General features: G+C 32.9%; 2 protein-coding genes across 2 annotated transcripts; both read right to left on the reverse strand.

The window, feature by feature from the left end:
- Positions 1-3811: 3811 nt before the first annotated feature.
- On the reverse strand, positions 3812-6241 carry LOC127160712 (H-2 class II histocompatibility antigen, E-S beta chain-like). The gene is made up of 6 exons (XM_051103368.1): positions 6087-6241; positions 5600-5875; positions 4660-4941; positions 4372-4485; positions 4244-4271; positions 3812-4138 (listed from the first exon to the last, which is right to left on the reverse strand). The coding sequence occupies exons 1-5, from the start codon at positions 6148-6150 to the stop codon at positions 4249-4251; spliced, it is 759 nt and encodes a 252-aa protein (XP_050959325.1). The 5' UTR covers positions 6151-6241; the 3' UTR covers positions 3812-4138; positions 4244-4248.
- A 2349-nt stretch (positions 6242-8590) lies between these two features.
- On the reverse strand, positions 8591-10299 carry LOC127160713 (mamu class II histocompatibility antigen, DR alpha chain-like). Its single transcript, XM_051103369.1, has 4 exons — positions 10173-10299; positions 9506-9751; positions 9112-9390; positions 8591-8862 (listed from the first exon to the last, which is right to left on the reverse strand). Exons 1-4 carry the CDS (start codon positions 10228-10230, stop codon positions 8741-8743), a joined length of 705 nt encoding a protein of 234 aa, XP_050959326.1. The 5' UTR covers positions 10231-10299; the 3' UTR covers positions 8591-8740.
- Between the last annotated feature and the right edge of the window lie 4560 nt (positions 10300-14859).

The following is a 14859-nucleotide window of genomic DNA, read 5'->3' on the forward strand; positions in this document are numbered from 1 at the left end:
ACAGGTTTTGGTGTTTTTGTACCAGAATTAGGAATTTCAATAAAGAAAAGAACTACAGATCACTTGGCAATATATACAGAGTTGATGGCTATAATTGCTGCTTTGTACTGGGTAGAGGAAAGTGGCTTGAAGAAAGTAATTATATGCTCAGACTCCAGTTTTCCAGCATTGATTTCAATTAAATCATTATCATCAAAGTATAGGCAGGACTGCATATATGAAATTTTATTTAGACTCCAGAGAGTAAATGTGGTAATAGTATTCATGTGGGTTCCAGCTCACAAAGGAGTTAAAGGAAATGAAACTGCAGATGTTTTAGCTAAAGAGGCATGTAATCTAGATGAGATTATGGGAATCCTGTATAGTAAATCTGAAGAAAAAGTAATAGTTAAAAATAACATAATAAAGGAATGGCAATATAACTGGGATAGGGAAGTAATGGACAGACATTGTTATAGAATTCAGGAGAAAGTAGAAAATAGGAGGGTGTGTAAAGGGAATAATAAAGCTGAAGGTATAATTACGCGATTGAGAATGGGACACACAGGGTTAAATAAAACATTACACCTAATAGGGAAACATCCAACTGGCTTATATGATCATTGTCAAGAGGAGGAGTCAGTGGAGCACATACTATGTCATTGCCAAAAGTACATTACAGAAAGAGATTCTGTAGGAATTAGCATTACAGACATATTTAATGGTCATAACAATGAAAGTGTATTAAATTATTTGAGAATAACTGGTTTAATTAATAGAATCTAATTAGTGTGTGTTGAAGAAATATTTATTTATTTATTTAGTTATTTATTTATTTATGTATGTATTTTTTGTTATCTGGGAGGTAGCAGATTCAGGCCCACACTCCAGTACAGTAGGTGGCGGTATTGCACCTTAACGTTAGATGCCGGCCGCCATTAAAACAGCAAAGAAGAAGAAGAATCCTTAAAATGTCACCCACGCGATCTTATTCCTGAATGACAACGATTTAGCTGTGTCTATTAGGACTGTTTCGCATCGCCAGTGTCAGTAGCCCATGTTAATGAGCATTAATAAGTGAGCGGCCATCTGAATTTGCTGCACGTCATTTTCTGTAAAATTCTACACTAAAACATCGTAAACACAGATAGAGACATGGTTGTTTAGAAAAAGAATTTATTGAAATGTTCATGGTAACTAAAGAAATTTTAATAATGCATGTAGAAAAAAAGGAGCAAACATTCAGTGTTAGAATGTATTTTAACATTTTTTTTTTTTCAGAAAACTTAACAGTATAATGTATTCGTAAGTAATATAATTGTATCTTCTATAATGAACAATATATATACGTTTTGTAAATACTTTTTCCTTGTTTTCTAGCATTTTAAATTTTAACCAGATTGTTCATCAGCTTTTTGGCCGCTTCGTGTCTCCGTACCGTAATTCCACTAATAGACGTGCAGCAAATCCAGATGGCGCCTGGCGTTCGCAGATGGTGGCTCACTTGACCGCGGTGGTAAATGTGAACGCAGAAAGACAGTCTTTTCAACCACATGATAATCATTATTTCTGTGTTGCAGGCATTTAAATAACATAAGTACTGGGATAAAAGTTTATAGTTTTGGTATAAACACTTATTTTCTACAGTAGCGATTAAAACTAAAGTATCTTAAACTTGTATGTATAGTAACGCTTATCCTCTTCCGCCAGGAGGTGGCGACAACTGCCCTTTTTTAAAAAAAAGGTATGTCATTGAATCATTCAATCATTGTCCTAAATAGTATTGAAAATTACTACTATCACACAGAATTTAGGATGGACAGTATGCACATTGGGATGCAGGCTTAATGAAGTGAGACACTGACTTTGTTTTGATTTTGTTTAAATTAATATGCTTTTAAAAGACTTAAGCAATAAACAGTTTGGTAGAACCACTAGTAAATTGTTATTTTGTTTAGTTTTCCTTTTTTTTTTCTACAGAATCGTTAGAGAATCATGGTATCCAATTTATTAAAAACAACTGGAATTCTCAATTTATCCAGAATGGTGAAGTTGTTTAAATGTTGTTTTTTTACTGCATACTAATTATAATGGAAGTCTATTTTCATAAAGTTCAAAATGCACCTACATTTTTTTGCATTTGGTCTTTTTCAGTTGAATAAAAGACTATTTTCCCTATATATTTCATCTTTGAGGATTTCTTAAGAAAAGTTTAAAAATCTTGTCTCGTCTCGTTCTCGTGAACCCAGTCTCATGTCTCATCTCGTGGGATAAGTGTCTCGTCACACCCCTAATATATATATATATATATGCACTTTGAACTGGCTTAAATTTTGTATATTGAAATATTTAGAAACACGTGTGAAGAATTTTGAATTACTGTGTATAAACAATGACAGCCCTGTTGCAGTTGTGCTTAACTTATGTTTTCTTGTGTTTAGGGTTTTAAATCACAGAGTAAATTGTGTCTTAGTGGGACAGAATGTGTTTAGAGTTTTGCAGAAAGAGTGATTTATTTGACAACTTGGTTTAGGCTATTGAGAATTTGGTTTAGAGAAGGGGGTTTAATGTTTTAGCAAATGTGAAAAACTGTAAGAATATCCATATACCATGTGTGTTATATCTTGTGAATATAGCGAAAAAAAAAAAAAAAAAAAAAACTGTGATCATAATGTGTACTTGTTTTTTCTGAATGAGAACCTGGTTAAACCTGTGTAAATGAGGGCATTTTGTGTAGAGTTGAGAATTGACAAAATTGGAATGTGTGTGGAAACAGGTTAAATGTGCTTATAGTTTTGAGAAATGTGTCTTTGTTTTGAGAACTGAATGAATGGTTTGGGGAACTGGAGCAAGAGGTTAGAGTGTGTTAGCAATCAAGAAAAACTGTAAAATTTACAATATTCAGTACAATACTATTTTTGGAGTATATACAATATACAAAAATGTACTAAACTTTTTTATATTTGTTTACTGTATACAGTATGCTTTTTTCTGTAACTGCATGCGCTGGATGCTGTGTTCAACATGCAGTGAATGAATGATCTTTTATATATTGACTGGCTGTGTGTATGATCTGAAACCATTGTTTGATTTCAGGTGAAATGGTTTTTGACAATTGTTTGATTTTGCAAGAAGTGTCAAATGTTTTGTGAATTTAAATGTGTTTAATGTTGTGGGAAAAAATGGGTGAAGATAAATTAGTATCTTACATTTGTGAAACACTGTAAACAGTCTACCAATACTTTAATTACTGGTAGTTGACTAAAATGCTTAAGTTACATCTGAAAATTAGCTTATTTTTCCATAATATAGCAAACATCTTCACCCATAATAACAAAATGACCTTAAAACACTGAAAACTGGCTACATTACAAAACCATTACAAGTACCTTTTTAAATGAAGTGTCTTGGATTGACTTAGCTTTTCATCCAACACACAAAAAATGAAACCTCAAAAACTTTAATACTGTAGATCAAACATGCATGCACATATCTATATAACATAAATCCGTAAATAGATTGACACAGATATGGAAGTATACTGTAGCATTTTAGTGCATTTTGTAAAAGATGAACTGATATGTGAGACTACATGTAATTAATTATTAAAAACTGTACAACAGTTTTGTAAAGAAATATTTATTTAGAGCTGAAATGAACATACAGCACAGAACCAAAATGTTTCAGATCTCAAAATAAAAATATAGAAGAAAAATAATAAATTGTTGATGGTCTTATTTATGCAATAAAATATTTTTATATGCATTCTTTATTTTTTACAATAAAGAAGAGAATAGTAAAATAGTATTCAAAAAAGATGTGAAGTGTACCCTTTCTCAGGCCCAGATCCTGGCTGATACCATTCTTATGAGACTTAGAAGATTGTGTTCTAATATTATGAACTTCTTTTACTCTATGCATTTAACCAATATAATTACTAGAAAGGAAGCCAGCATGAATGATAATTTACATGTCTCTATGTAATCTCTAGAATTTACACATCATTAAATCATCATTGCAATTTGATGAAAAGCTACAAATATAAGACATATTTATTAGATTTGTTGTTATTCAGTTTTCAAAATGGTTTAATTGTTAAAAGTGAAACATAAATGATAAGTGAGTTCTCCATCAATGAGTTGAGTCCAGTCAGTCATACCTGCAATTTGTGTTATTATTAATTATGTGACTCAGTTTGATAATGCAGTGTTTATTTATTTTATTTTTAACAGTTTGAGTTTCCAAAGTGTTATTAAAAACTTACCATTATTAGGATGGTACTAGGATCCTCCCTATCAAAATAATTAAAAAATGGTTAAGAAAGAACTTAATTGAAACATTATGTAAAAACATAGATAAATATCAGTTTGATTTGCTCTAATCTAAACATACCTGATGATTTCTTCTTGTAGTAAATGAGTCCAGCAGCTGCGATGATGATTCCCAGCACCAGACCAGAGGCTCCAATAGCAATTTTATTTCTCTCAGGCTCAGGAAGAGAGGGGTCTGTGAAGTACAGAAACCACTTTTAATTTAAATATACTGTTTAATATTGGTTTAACATATGTGGATGTATTATAGAAGCTTTAGGTATGTGTATTAAATCATAATTTAGTTTGTCAAAATTTATTATTTACATAATTAAGTCTTATGTGAGGGAAGGTACATTTTTCCTCTTACCCCAGTCTATGATGATGGGTTTAGTTAAGCCAGCGTGATCCACCACACAGGAGATCTTCTCTCCAGATTTGGGAGTGTATTCCAGGTGGGAGTGGATCTGGTAGTACCAGTCTCCATTCGGCATCTCCTCAGTTGCAGTCACATCAGACTTCACAGGTTGATCATCTTTCATCCAGGTCACTTGAATCCAGTGTGGGTAGAAGCGGTAAGCACTGCACATCAACACAGCTGGATGTCTGCCACCGGCCTGCTTCACTGAACTGAGCTTAACCTTTGGTGGAACTGAATCAATAACAAGAACATTACAAATACAATCACATATACATATTGGGCTCCAAGGTGTACTACAAAATTCCATCATTAGTATCATATGTATGTGTTTGGGAGTCTCTTTCTAAAATTGCCAAGGACAAACAAAACTTAAAACATTTTTTTTTACTGTTAAAATGTTAGTTTTGAAGTTGAAGACACATAGATTTGTCATGGTATTGTCTGTCATATATTCACTGTTTGTCTTGGACTTTTAGTTTGTAGTTCTGTGCATTATTGTTGCCTTGTTTGTTGCCATGGACACTCACTGAACCACACCCATGTGCTTGTTACCATGGTTACTCATTAGTTTAACTCTGTATTATAGTCCTAGCGTTTTCTTGTGCTTTGTCGGTCGTTAGTTTTGCTACTTGTAAGTTGTCTGTTTTGCTTTGTTCAATGCATTGTTTTCTTTGTATGTCTGTTGTTGCTGTTGTCATTTATTTTTTTATATTATTAAATTAGCTGTGTCTAGATTCGTGTTTCTCCTCATCCTTGCTTACATGTGACATTATCAAAATACATGTTTACAAATAATTATAAAATTAGCATAATGTCCTGTAAAAGTAATGTAATTGTTTAAAATGAGTGTTGTGTATGACAGGAGAGCTCAGAATCTTGTGCCACTTACCTGTTTTATCAGCGATAGCACTCTGATAGATTTCAGCATTATGTTTGCAGTATCTCTCCACCTCAGCTCGCTCTTGCTGCAGATAGTTGGTATCCTTGTTCCGTAACTCTGCGTTGTATACTCCATGTGCCGTGTATCCCACAAACTCCCCCACAGTACTGTTGAACTCTATGTACACATCTTTATTGAAGATATATCTATCAACAAGCACCATGTCACTGAGATCACGGGAGCTGTGGAAGCATGTAGCCCACCGAGAATAGTAATATCCATTAGCTGAAAAGTAATGTTAAAACAGCATTACAGTTATGTCAGATGATTTCATGTCAACTCTAGAAAAACAAAAAGGCTTAGATACATAGGTCAGTCGTTGTTTTAGTGACCTGCCCTGTTTACTACTACTTCTACTAACAATTGTAATAAATCGTAAATAATGTTACTGTAAATACATATCTATTAATTTTGTATTACACTTAATTTTAATTACCTGCTCCAGTGAATGCAGACAGCATCAATATGACATGAAAACACAAATCTTTTGGCGGTGACATTTTCTCTCACTGTGACTGTCCCAAATGAAAAGGTATCCTGCAATACTTTTCTAATGAGGTGAATATCTAAAACAACCAGCCAATCAGCCTCTTCACATACAAGTGTCAAGTGTTGCTAAGCAGTATCCGGTTTTATTTGAGAACTAAAGCCAGATACACAATGACTGTTTACTTCAAGCATCTCTGCTAATTTTAAGAGTTTAACTAAACCATATTTTATCATATTTTAACTTTTTCCAAGTTCATAATGTATGTTTTAAAGTCGGTGGTTACAATCAACTTCTACCAGTCTGACAAATCTTATCAACAATAATAATGACCATCTCAATTATTTACATCAAACTGTTTTGCTTTCTGCATTGTTTTTATTATGTGTAAATTAAATAAAACAAGAGGAGGTCCCTGATTGCACTGATTATAACAAGGTACATTTTTGCCTTCCTGTTTACTTTATCTTATAGAATGCAATAAAAATGCTTAAAGTCACAAAAGAAAATTTTATTGATATAATTCACAAACTTGTATTTTTTTCTTTTCTTCTTCATTTTTTTTAAAGATGGATTTAACAGGCTTGTTGCCAGTACATTCTTCTTTATATGACAGCAAGCTGCTTTAGATTTTCTCAGCTGATTTATACATTTCTATGGTTCATGCTCTAAAAGCACATGCAATGAAACAGCCTCTTAATTTTGCTGAAAGATTCAATTTCACTGCCTAATGACAGCTACAGGTTCACAAATACAATGATGAAAATTCATATTAGTCACAAAGTTCACTGAGGAGTTATGTGAATATAATGTCTTATACTGTACTCCAAGTGTCCTCTTTTAAAGTTTGGGACAAAAAAAACAATAAAATCTGTATATTTCAATACTCTTTATTTCTGTCAGTATTTTTCAATCCTATTTCTTCTCCTGCTTCTAGCCCCTCCATTCTTCCTCTCACCATTTCTTTTGCTCTTTCCACCTGCTGACTTTACCACCTTTCACTCTTCCTCCATTTTTCCCCTTTTCTTACTTATTTCTCCATTTTCCATTAATGTTTGTTTAAATTGGGAATTACAGTTGACCTCCCTTGACTCTCTTAAACATATCTAAAATTTTAATTGCTGTGGTAACAGTTTAGCACATTTCCTTCCTGTGCTGTATCTATACTAACACAGCAGATTTCAGTGATGGTTAATGAGTACATATCATGTGCAATTAAGAATATGACAAAGTATGGTTTGTTGTGTTAGGAGAAATAGTACATACATTTATGTGATTCATGTGAAACCAGTAAAAAGTGGGAAAAAAAACTGCACAGCACCTCTTTAGACTGTTAGTGTATTCATTGGTTGTTATTTTTCTTTATTATTTTATTAATGTCTTCTTCACAAGCAATGACCACACCACAAAAATGAATGCTGAAGATTTTTTTTTTATTGAATAGAATGTTAAGGATAACTAGGAAGAGGATAAAGGGGGAATAGGTATGTTTTTGGAAAGTTAGGTGATTGGTTGAAGTGTGGCCCTGCACCTGAACGTTAGTTATCTCCCTTTTATTATCACGATTATCATCACTATTTTATACAGAAGATGAATGAAAATATTTCAGCTATTTTAAGATAAACTTAGCCTTCCTGTAGCTCAAACAGTAGAGCATGGGTCTAACAATGACAAAGTCAAAGGTTTGATTCACAGGGAAAGCAAGAACTGATAATATTTGTTCCTTAAATGCAGTATAAGTCACTTAAATGTAGATTAAGTGAATGTAGATATTGGCTACAATATTTCTGTATAGGTCATTCTAAAATATCATTTTTTGTTCCTCTGGTCTATTATATTCTTGCCTGTTCCTCTGTCTTTCAACACATATAGCCATCTGTCTGTTGTTTTATGGCAGCCCCATCTAATAGGTTTTTGAGGCTACCTTGCCTTGGAACAGTTATATAGATGATAACACAATATAAAATCACAAGTGAAATCAAAATAGAGAATCTTTATTTGAAGTGTATGTCAGAAAAAGTACAAGATCTTGTAAAGTTGATAACTTCAAATTGATTACAATGACAGAAAATTTCTAAATTTAAAAACAATTTCTACCTTATTTTCAAGCATGCAGTACCACATTTTTTAAGAATGCCATAATGTTTGTTGAAAAAGACTTGAATTGATCCAGCAATGAGGAAAACAATAAGAGTTCAACCAGAGAGTAACTAACAGATAAAATCATTCAAATTAAAAGTTCATTATCATTCTGGATGAGCTGAAAATATTAGCAAAAAAAGTATCTACCATTTTAAGCCTTTTAGACATCTGAATAGTGTATATGGTGTTGCATTTCAAACAAAGATGTTGCCTCATTGATGCATTATTTGAAATATCAGGCAATATTATTATGGTTAAAGATTACATTGAGATTTATGTGTCTATGGATCTATTTCTATAAACCTCAGATATTTCCTGTCACTAATGTGATGAGTGACAGAATGATTCTCAAAATTACAGTTTTAAATTTCATTGGAACCAAATGAATCTGGCTTTATTTGCAGAGACTGTTGCACACTATATACAATTTATTTTCAAAGTTTGCTTCCATATCTGGGATGTCAGTTGCAGTTGTTTCCTTTAATGAGGAAGAAAGTTCCAGCAGCGACTCCCAGAAGTCCAAGAGACAGACCCACTCCACAAAACACAGCTGGACCAACACCAGGCACATCAACATCCACTTCTAGGATACACACAGATACAGCCATTTTGTTTATGCATTTTAAATAATGTAGACTTTATTAATGATATATCTCCATAATATAAAGTGTTTCATTTGTATATTTTAGCCAGCTACTCTTATCTTTTATTATTAACAATAATAATTTTATTTGAATATATGCATATTTGTATTAATTATTTATAGAAAACTATTTGGAAAAATAAATAATAGAAATCTGTCTAGTGATTCTATACAAAAACAAACACTCACCCCATGTTTTGGTCTGAGGTTGGTCGAGAGCTACGTGGTTCACAGTGCAGCTGTAAATGTCTCCCTCTTGAGGTGTGAATGGCAGACTGGAGAAGATGGTGTAAGTGCCGTCATCATTTGGGCGATACTGACTTAGACTGTCTTCTTTTAAAGCCTCGTTGTTTCTAGTCCATGAGACTCTGACAGGTGGAGGAAAGAATCCAGTCACATGACAGATGAGGGTGTTTTCAACATTCAACTGCAAATCATCCTCAGCATAGATGGAACTCTGTGGTTTGTCTGATAACAGATAAAAACATATAAGCTGTTATTATTTCATACATTTGTGACAATTTGTTTAAACCAAATTTAGAAGTTGTTACATAAGTAAATATATTTCAAATGCATATCCTACCCATTTTCTCTTGAGGATTGTTATAAGCTTTGATGGCTACGGCTAAGTTTTGTTTGCAGATTTCTAGTTCAGCAACAGCATTCTGATAAAATCCATCAAAGCCACCAGGATCTGCAAAGTCAGGTAGAGTAACTACTCCTTCTCCTTTAATGAAATCTGCATGCCACAGTTCCTCTCCATCAGATCCATACAAATTTTCTTTCTCTGTATCAGAGCATCCATTCATATAAAAAAACTCACGAACAACTGAAACAAACAAACAAACAAACAAGTATTAGCTTGATTGAACAATACATTATCATCTACACTATTTAGATAAGAAATTTAAATACAGGACTGTTTGAATATGAGATGTATTCATACCATTTCTACATGCATAATTTTTGACAATGATTGCTCAGAATTTTTATTTTCATCACTTTATTCATTAAAAATCCTGTATGTATAAACTGTTCACGATTTTTGAAATGACATTTTTCTGTCTCAGCCTTGTCTGATTACATAATATTGTGCTATTATTAAAAAATAACATATCAATACAAATCTTTTCATGCCAGCCATTTAACCTTTCAAAATGTAAATTACATGTCAGTATTCCTTGAATACAGTTAAAGATGATGAAAATGGTGTCTTTTAATGAACAGTCAATGATAATCCACTGACTTACCTTTGTTCTCAGAAGAAACAAGTGTGGCAAGCATGAACATAAATACATAGAGCTCCATCTTTCTCAGAACTAAATGGGACAAACACTACACAAACTCTTTTTTTGTTTGATGATAGCAGGTCTTTGCTCCACCTTTTGGCTTATGTAGCACTCTCATAATCCTCAACCAATCAAAATCATCCTTCACTCTGATATTCTTGTATCTTGGCAGAATTTTTTTTTTTCATTTACACAAGTTCAATTTAAGAGCAACCAGCTACCACATATAGTTTACTTTGTATGTATGACTTTTCAATATACAGTGTTTTTTTGTTTTGTTTTGCATTTGAAACACTGTACATAATTTATTTGATACTGTACATGTAGATGTACAACAGCTCATGTAAACATAAGCAGTAATGAAGTGCCGGTAGACATGTGAATGTGCAAGTTATGGGCTGGCCATCTGTCTGAGATGCTAGTATAGGCTCCAGGATCTCCTTTACCATAGGACAAGATGTTTTGAGAACAGATAAATGAACAACATCACTTTGGTGTTTAGGAACGTGTTTTAAAAAATGTCTAAGTTTTTTTGTATCTTATCTACCGCAAAGCCAATATTTTTCAGCAAAAACAGTAGGCAACACGGTAAGCCTTTATAGGAAAACCTGAAATTATGTAAAGCTGTCACAGACCTTATTCACAGCAGCACAATCTAGTGTTGTGTCCGAGTCCAGTCCGAGTCCAGTGTCGAGTCCTATTTTTTAATCAATTTTGCAGAGGTGGGACTTTCAAAGAGTTAAAGTTAATAAGATAATTAAATGTCTAATTAAATGATGATTGTGCATTAGTGATGAACACCTGCTGTTATTGAGAATTACATTGGGTCAGATGTTGATGTTTTATTGGTTAAAATGATGCCACCATCAGGGAGATCAGTGTTTGCTTTAGACTCTTGACATCCTGTGTCAGATGTTGCTTTAATAATGTGTGTGGTTTTATGAAACTGAGTAATCAGTGTCTTTCAGTGAGCAGTTACATATTTTCATACTATGAAAGTATTTAACTGCTCGTTGAAAAGTGTTGAATGACATAGAATGAGCTAGGAAGATTGCAGTTGATTTTTCATTTATGGTTTTACAGGATCAAATCTGTGAAGTTACAATATGCAAACAAAGTGTTGTTCCAAAAGTTACATATCAATAAACTTTAAATATATACAATGCAAAAGATCTCCAGTCATATTTAGAGACACACAGACATCAAGAACCAGCATATGAATCTCAACAATGGTGACAATTAGCAAAATACTTTGTGCTGCAATGCATGCTGGGTAAAACCATAATAAAAACTCCCATCAATGCACGGTATTAAATATATATAGTCACCACTGTTGAGGATCATGTGGTAAGTGTTTGTCTAAAAGCCTGAAGTGGTGCAAGTTTTTTTTTTTTTTTTTTTTTATATTTTTATATTTTTATATTTTTATATTTATTTATTTATTTATTTATTTATTTATTTATATTGAAGCATTAAAAGACTTCTTCTGCAGTTCAATGATCACCAAATGCCATGTTCTTAAACGAAAGACACACCACTTCACAATGATCATTCATGCTTCACTACAAACAAGTATAAACTCATCTGCTACTTCAAAACACACAAACAAAGGCTATTTGTTTTTAACCATTTTAACCAATAAACATCAACATCTGATCCTCTGTAATTCTCAATAACAGCGGCTGTTTATCATTAATGCACAATCATCATTTACTTAGACAGTTAATTATATTATTAATTTATCTCTTTGAAAGCCCCACCTCTGCTCAATTGATTATAAACTAGGACTCGACATTGGACTTGACACTGGACTCGGACACAACACTAGCACAATCTTTGATTTTGATTTTTGACATATTTTCAGTAAGTTATACTGTTAATTGTGTTTTTTATTGTTCTGCTGATGAAACACTGCAAAAATATTTTTCACAAAAATTTAATGGACAAAAGAACTCCAGGCATGAAATGTTGAAAATTATAAATTATCTATACACTGTAAAAAAATGATTTGTTGACACAACTTAACTTAGTCATCTTGTTGCATTGACTCAGTTAAATTTAGCAAACACTAGGTGTTAAGTTCACTCAATTTATATGTAGTTGTTGAAATAACTTGCTGAAAAAATGGTTTTGAACTCAAATTTTCATGTTTTCACAACTATGAATCAAGTCTAATTGACAAAAAAATAATTAAAATAGGAAATAGGAAAGACAATCATGGGGCCTTGATTATGTTTTGATATAACCTTCATGTAATGACCTGTAAAACTGAGTTAAACTTTCTTTACTGACTACATCAACCTTATAAACAACATACTACTTATAACCAGACAGATGTTTTAAGATTAATTTAAAAAAAACAAAAACAACAACTCATATTTAATAAACACAATATTTAATTAAGACACACACACATGAAGAATCAGCATGAGAATCACAACAACAGTGACCATCAAAAAATGTTGTATCAGAACTCATCCATGGCTCCCATATGCATTGTGACGTATAAATTATGAGCCGAATTGCCTTTGTAATTTCTTTTATTCTTACAATTTTCTTTTGTTTTTGCTGTTTTTATGTGACTTTTGAGTAGCTTGATTTGCATTTGATCCGTTTATCTGAATATGCCCGTTTGTCACCATTGTTGAGATTCATACACTGGCTCTTGATGTCTGTGTGCACCTAAACAAAATACTCATTCTGAAAAGTCATACTCTATGAATATTTTTTTTTTTTATATATATATATAATTTTAAAATACTCTGTATTGAGTTAAACTGTGTTTCTTGGTACTAAAAATGTATTTTCGCCACAACTGTGCAATATAAAGGTGTTGCAAAATGATCAAAATGTAATATAGAATTTTATTTTTAAAAATTATGATATATTTTTGTTAGAGGTGTAGCAGTATGTGTGTTCGTACCAAACCATCATGGAGTAACTTTTTAAAATATACATTGAATGTCAATTTGCAACATACAAATACGCATACTGTTACACCCCTAATTTCTGTATTTAAATTGTAATTTTGTTTGTATTGCATATGAAATTAGTCACAGCCCACAACAGAGCGGTGGATATACAATTATTGCATGAATGGAACAAGGCATAGTTCAGCTGAATGATGTGCACTTCAATGGTGTGCTTTGCGCTAAAATAACAAACTGTACACTGAAACTAAATAACCAGAACAACAACACTGGTATAAGAGTTTGTGGTTTATCTGTCAAATCATACGCGCTTTCGGCCACTGATCTGTGCTCTCTGTGTTTTCTTTCAGAATTATCATTGGCTGAAAGGTTAAAAATAGCATTGTATTTAAGATGGTAGAATCAAGACCCTTGATCACATCATGATCTATTCTGTCACGCAGCACTCAAAACTGTGGACAATATAAGGCCGTTTCACCGTAAAATAACTTTTGAATAATTTTTGAACTGGTTCATTAAAATGATCTATCCGAAAGAACCTTTTCGTGGAAATAAATTAGATTTCTAATTGCTCTTAGCGAGCAAGGCTGCATCTTCAAACTCAGACGTGCTCAGTACGGACTCTTTTCATTCAGTTTATTTTCGTGAATCGATGTTCAGCGACGTTTGATGCAAACAGCCGAGATGTGCAGCCTTTGTATGATGGAATCGACTTTCGATACCCAACGCCTCGGAATCGATTCTTTTTGGAATCGACTCCCAGCCCTAATGAGTAGGTACTTAATTTCAATAAGTACCTAGTTAACCAGCACTAAAAGAGTAGGTATTCAACAGCCAAATCTCGTTGAGTATGGAATGCAATCCGCCATGTTGACGTTATCATCTGACCTATGACATTAAAACAAACGCAACAGCTTAAAAGATATGAGCGCCTGGTTTATTTAATCTATTTGTAAATATTTTGACATTTATAAAATTAGTTTTTTTGTTAGACATATTACCATCTTTCCCTGAGCTTGTATGCAATTATAAGGTTTGCAGTAATAATAAAAAAAAAAGACAATAAGAGTGACAAGTGCACAAACACCTCATAGACAATAAAACAACAACCCTACCAAGTATGTTTTCAATCATGTTTGCAATGCTTGCAATATCTGCACAAAAGGAGACATCAGGCAGCTGCTGGAAGATCTCATCATTGGAGAAAACTGTTGATTTTATGCTCAAAAATTGTACGCACATAGCAATTGACATCTGGACCAGCTCTGGGCCAAGCAAGCAGTCACACTCGGCCCAAGTGCAGCAAAGAATTACGGCCCTTAAGTGGCCCAGATCTGGACTACAGACATGAGCCACACATGAGCCATAACTGGCCCAAATCTCAGCCAAACAGTAACTTACAACCAGCCCTGAACTGATTAGTGATTAATTAAGTGATGATTGATCATTATTGAAGACACCTGATGTGAACAAGCAGCATCATCAAAAGGAAAAAAAAAAAAAAACAATTTTTAAGCAACCATTATAGTGGTCAGTGTTTGCATTAGTTGGGCTCTTGACACTTACAGTTTTAACATTGTTTTGTTTGGATGTTGTAACAATTAAAGCACCCAGACAAACCAAGCACATGAATCAACATGTGGTCATGATTGTATTTTAACAGATGAAATTTGAAGTTAAGAACTTAAGTGTTAAAAGCCCAACTAAAGTAAACACTG

This window comes from Labeo rohita, unplaced genomic scaffold (genome assembly GCF_022985175.1).
Source record: "Labeo rohita strain BAU-BD-2019 unplaced genomic scaffold, IGBB_LRoh.1.0 scaffold_436, whole genome shotgun sequence".
Taxonomy (NCBI): domain Eukaryota; kingdom Metazoa; phylum Chordata; class Actinopteri; order Cypriniformes; family Cyprinidae; genus Labeo; species Labeo rohita.

Excerpts from the sequence above, each read along its gene's own strand:
- LOC127160713 (XM_051103369.1), bottom strand. The coding sequence starts at position 10,230 with ATGGAGCTCTATGTATTTATGTTCATGCTTGCCACACTTGTTTCTTCT. Across the intron at positions 9,391-9,505 it reads CAATCCTCAAGAGAAAATGG|ACAAACCACAGAGTTCCATC; the intron begins GTAGGATATGCA and ends ATCTGTTATCAG. Across the intron at positions 8,863-9,111 it reads ACCTCAGACCAAAACATGGG|AAGTGGATGTTGATGTGCCT; the intron begins GTGAGTGTTTGT and ends TGTGTATCCTAG.
- LOC127160712 (XM_051103368.1), bottom strand. The coding sequence starts at position 6,150 with ATGTCACCGCCAAAAGATTTGTGTTTTCATGTCATATTGATGCTGTCT. Across the intron at positions 4,942-5,599 it reads TGCTATCGCTGATAAAACAG|TTCCACCAAAGGTTAAGCTC; the intron begins GTAAGTGGCACA and ends TTATTGATTCAG. Across the intron at positions 4,272-4,371 it reads CTACAAGAAGAAATCATCAG|GGAGGATCCTAGTACCATCC; the intron begins GTATGTTTAGAT and ends TTATTTTGATAG.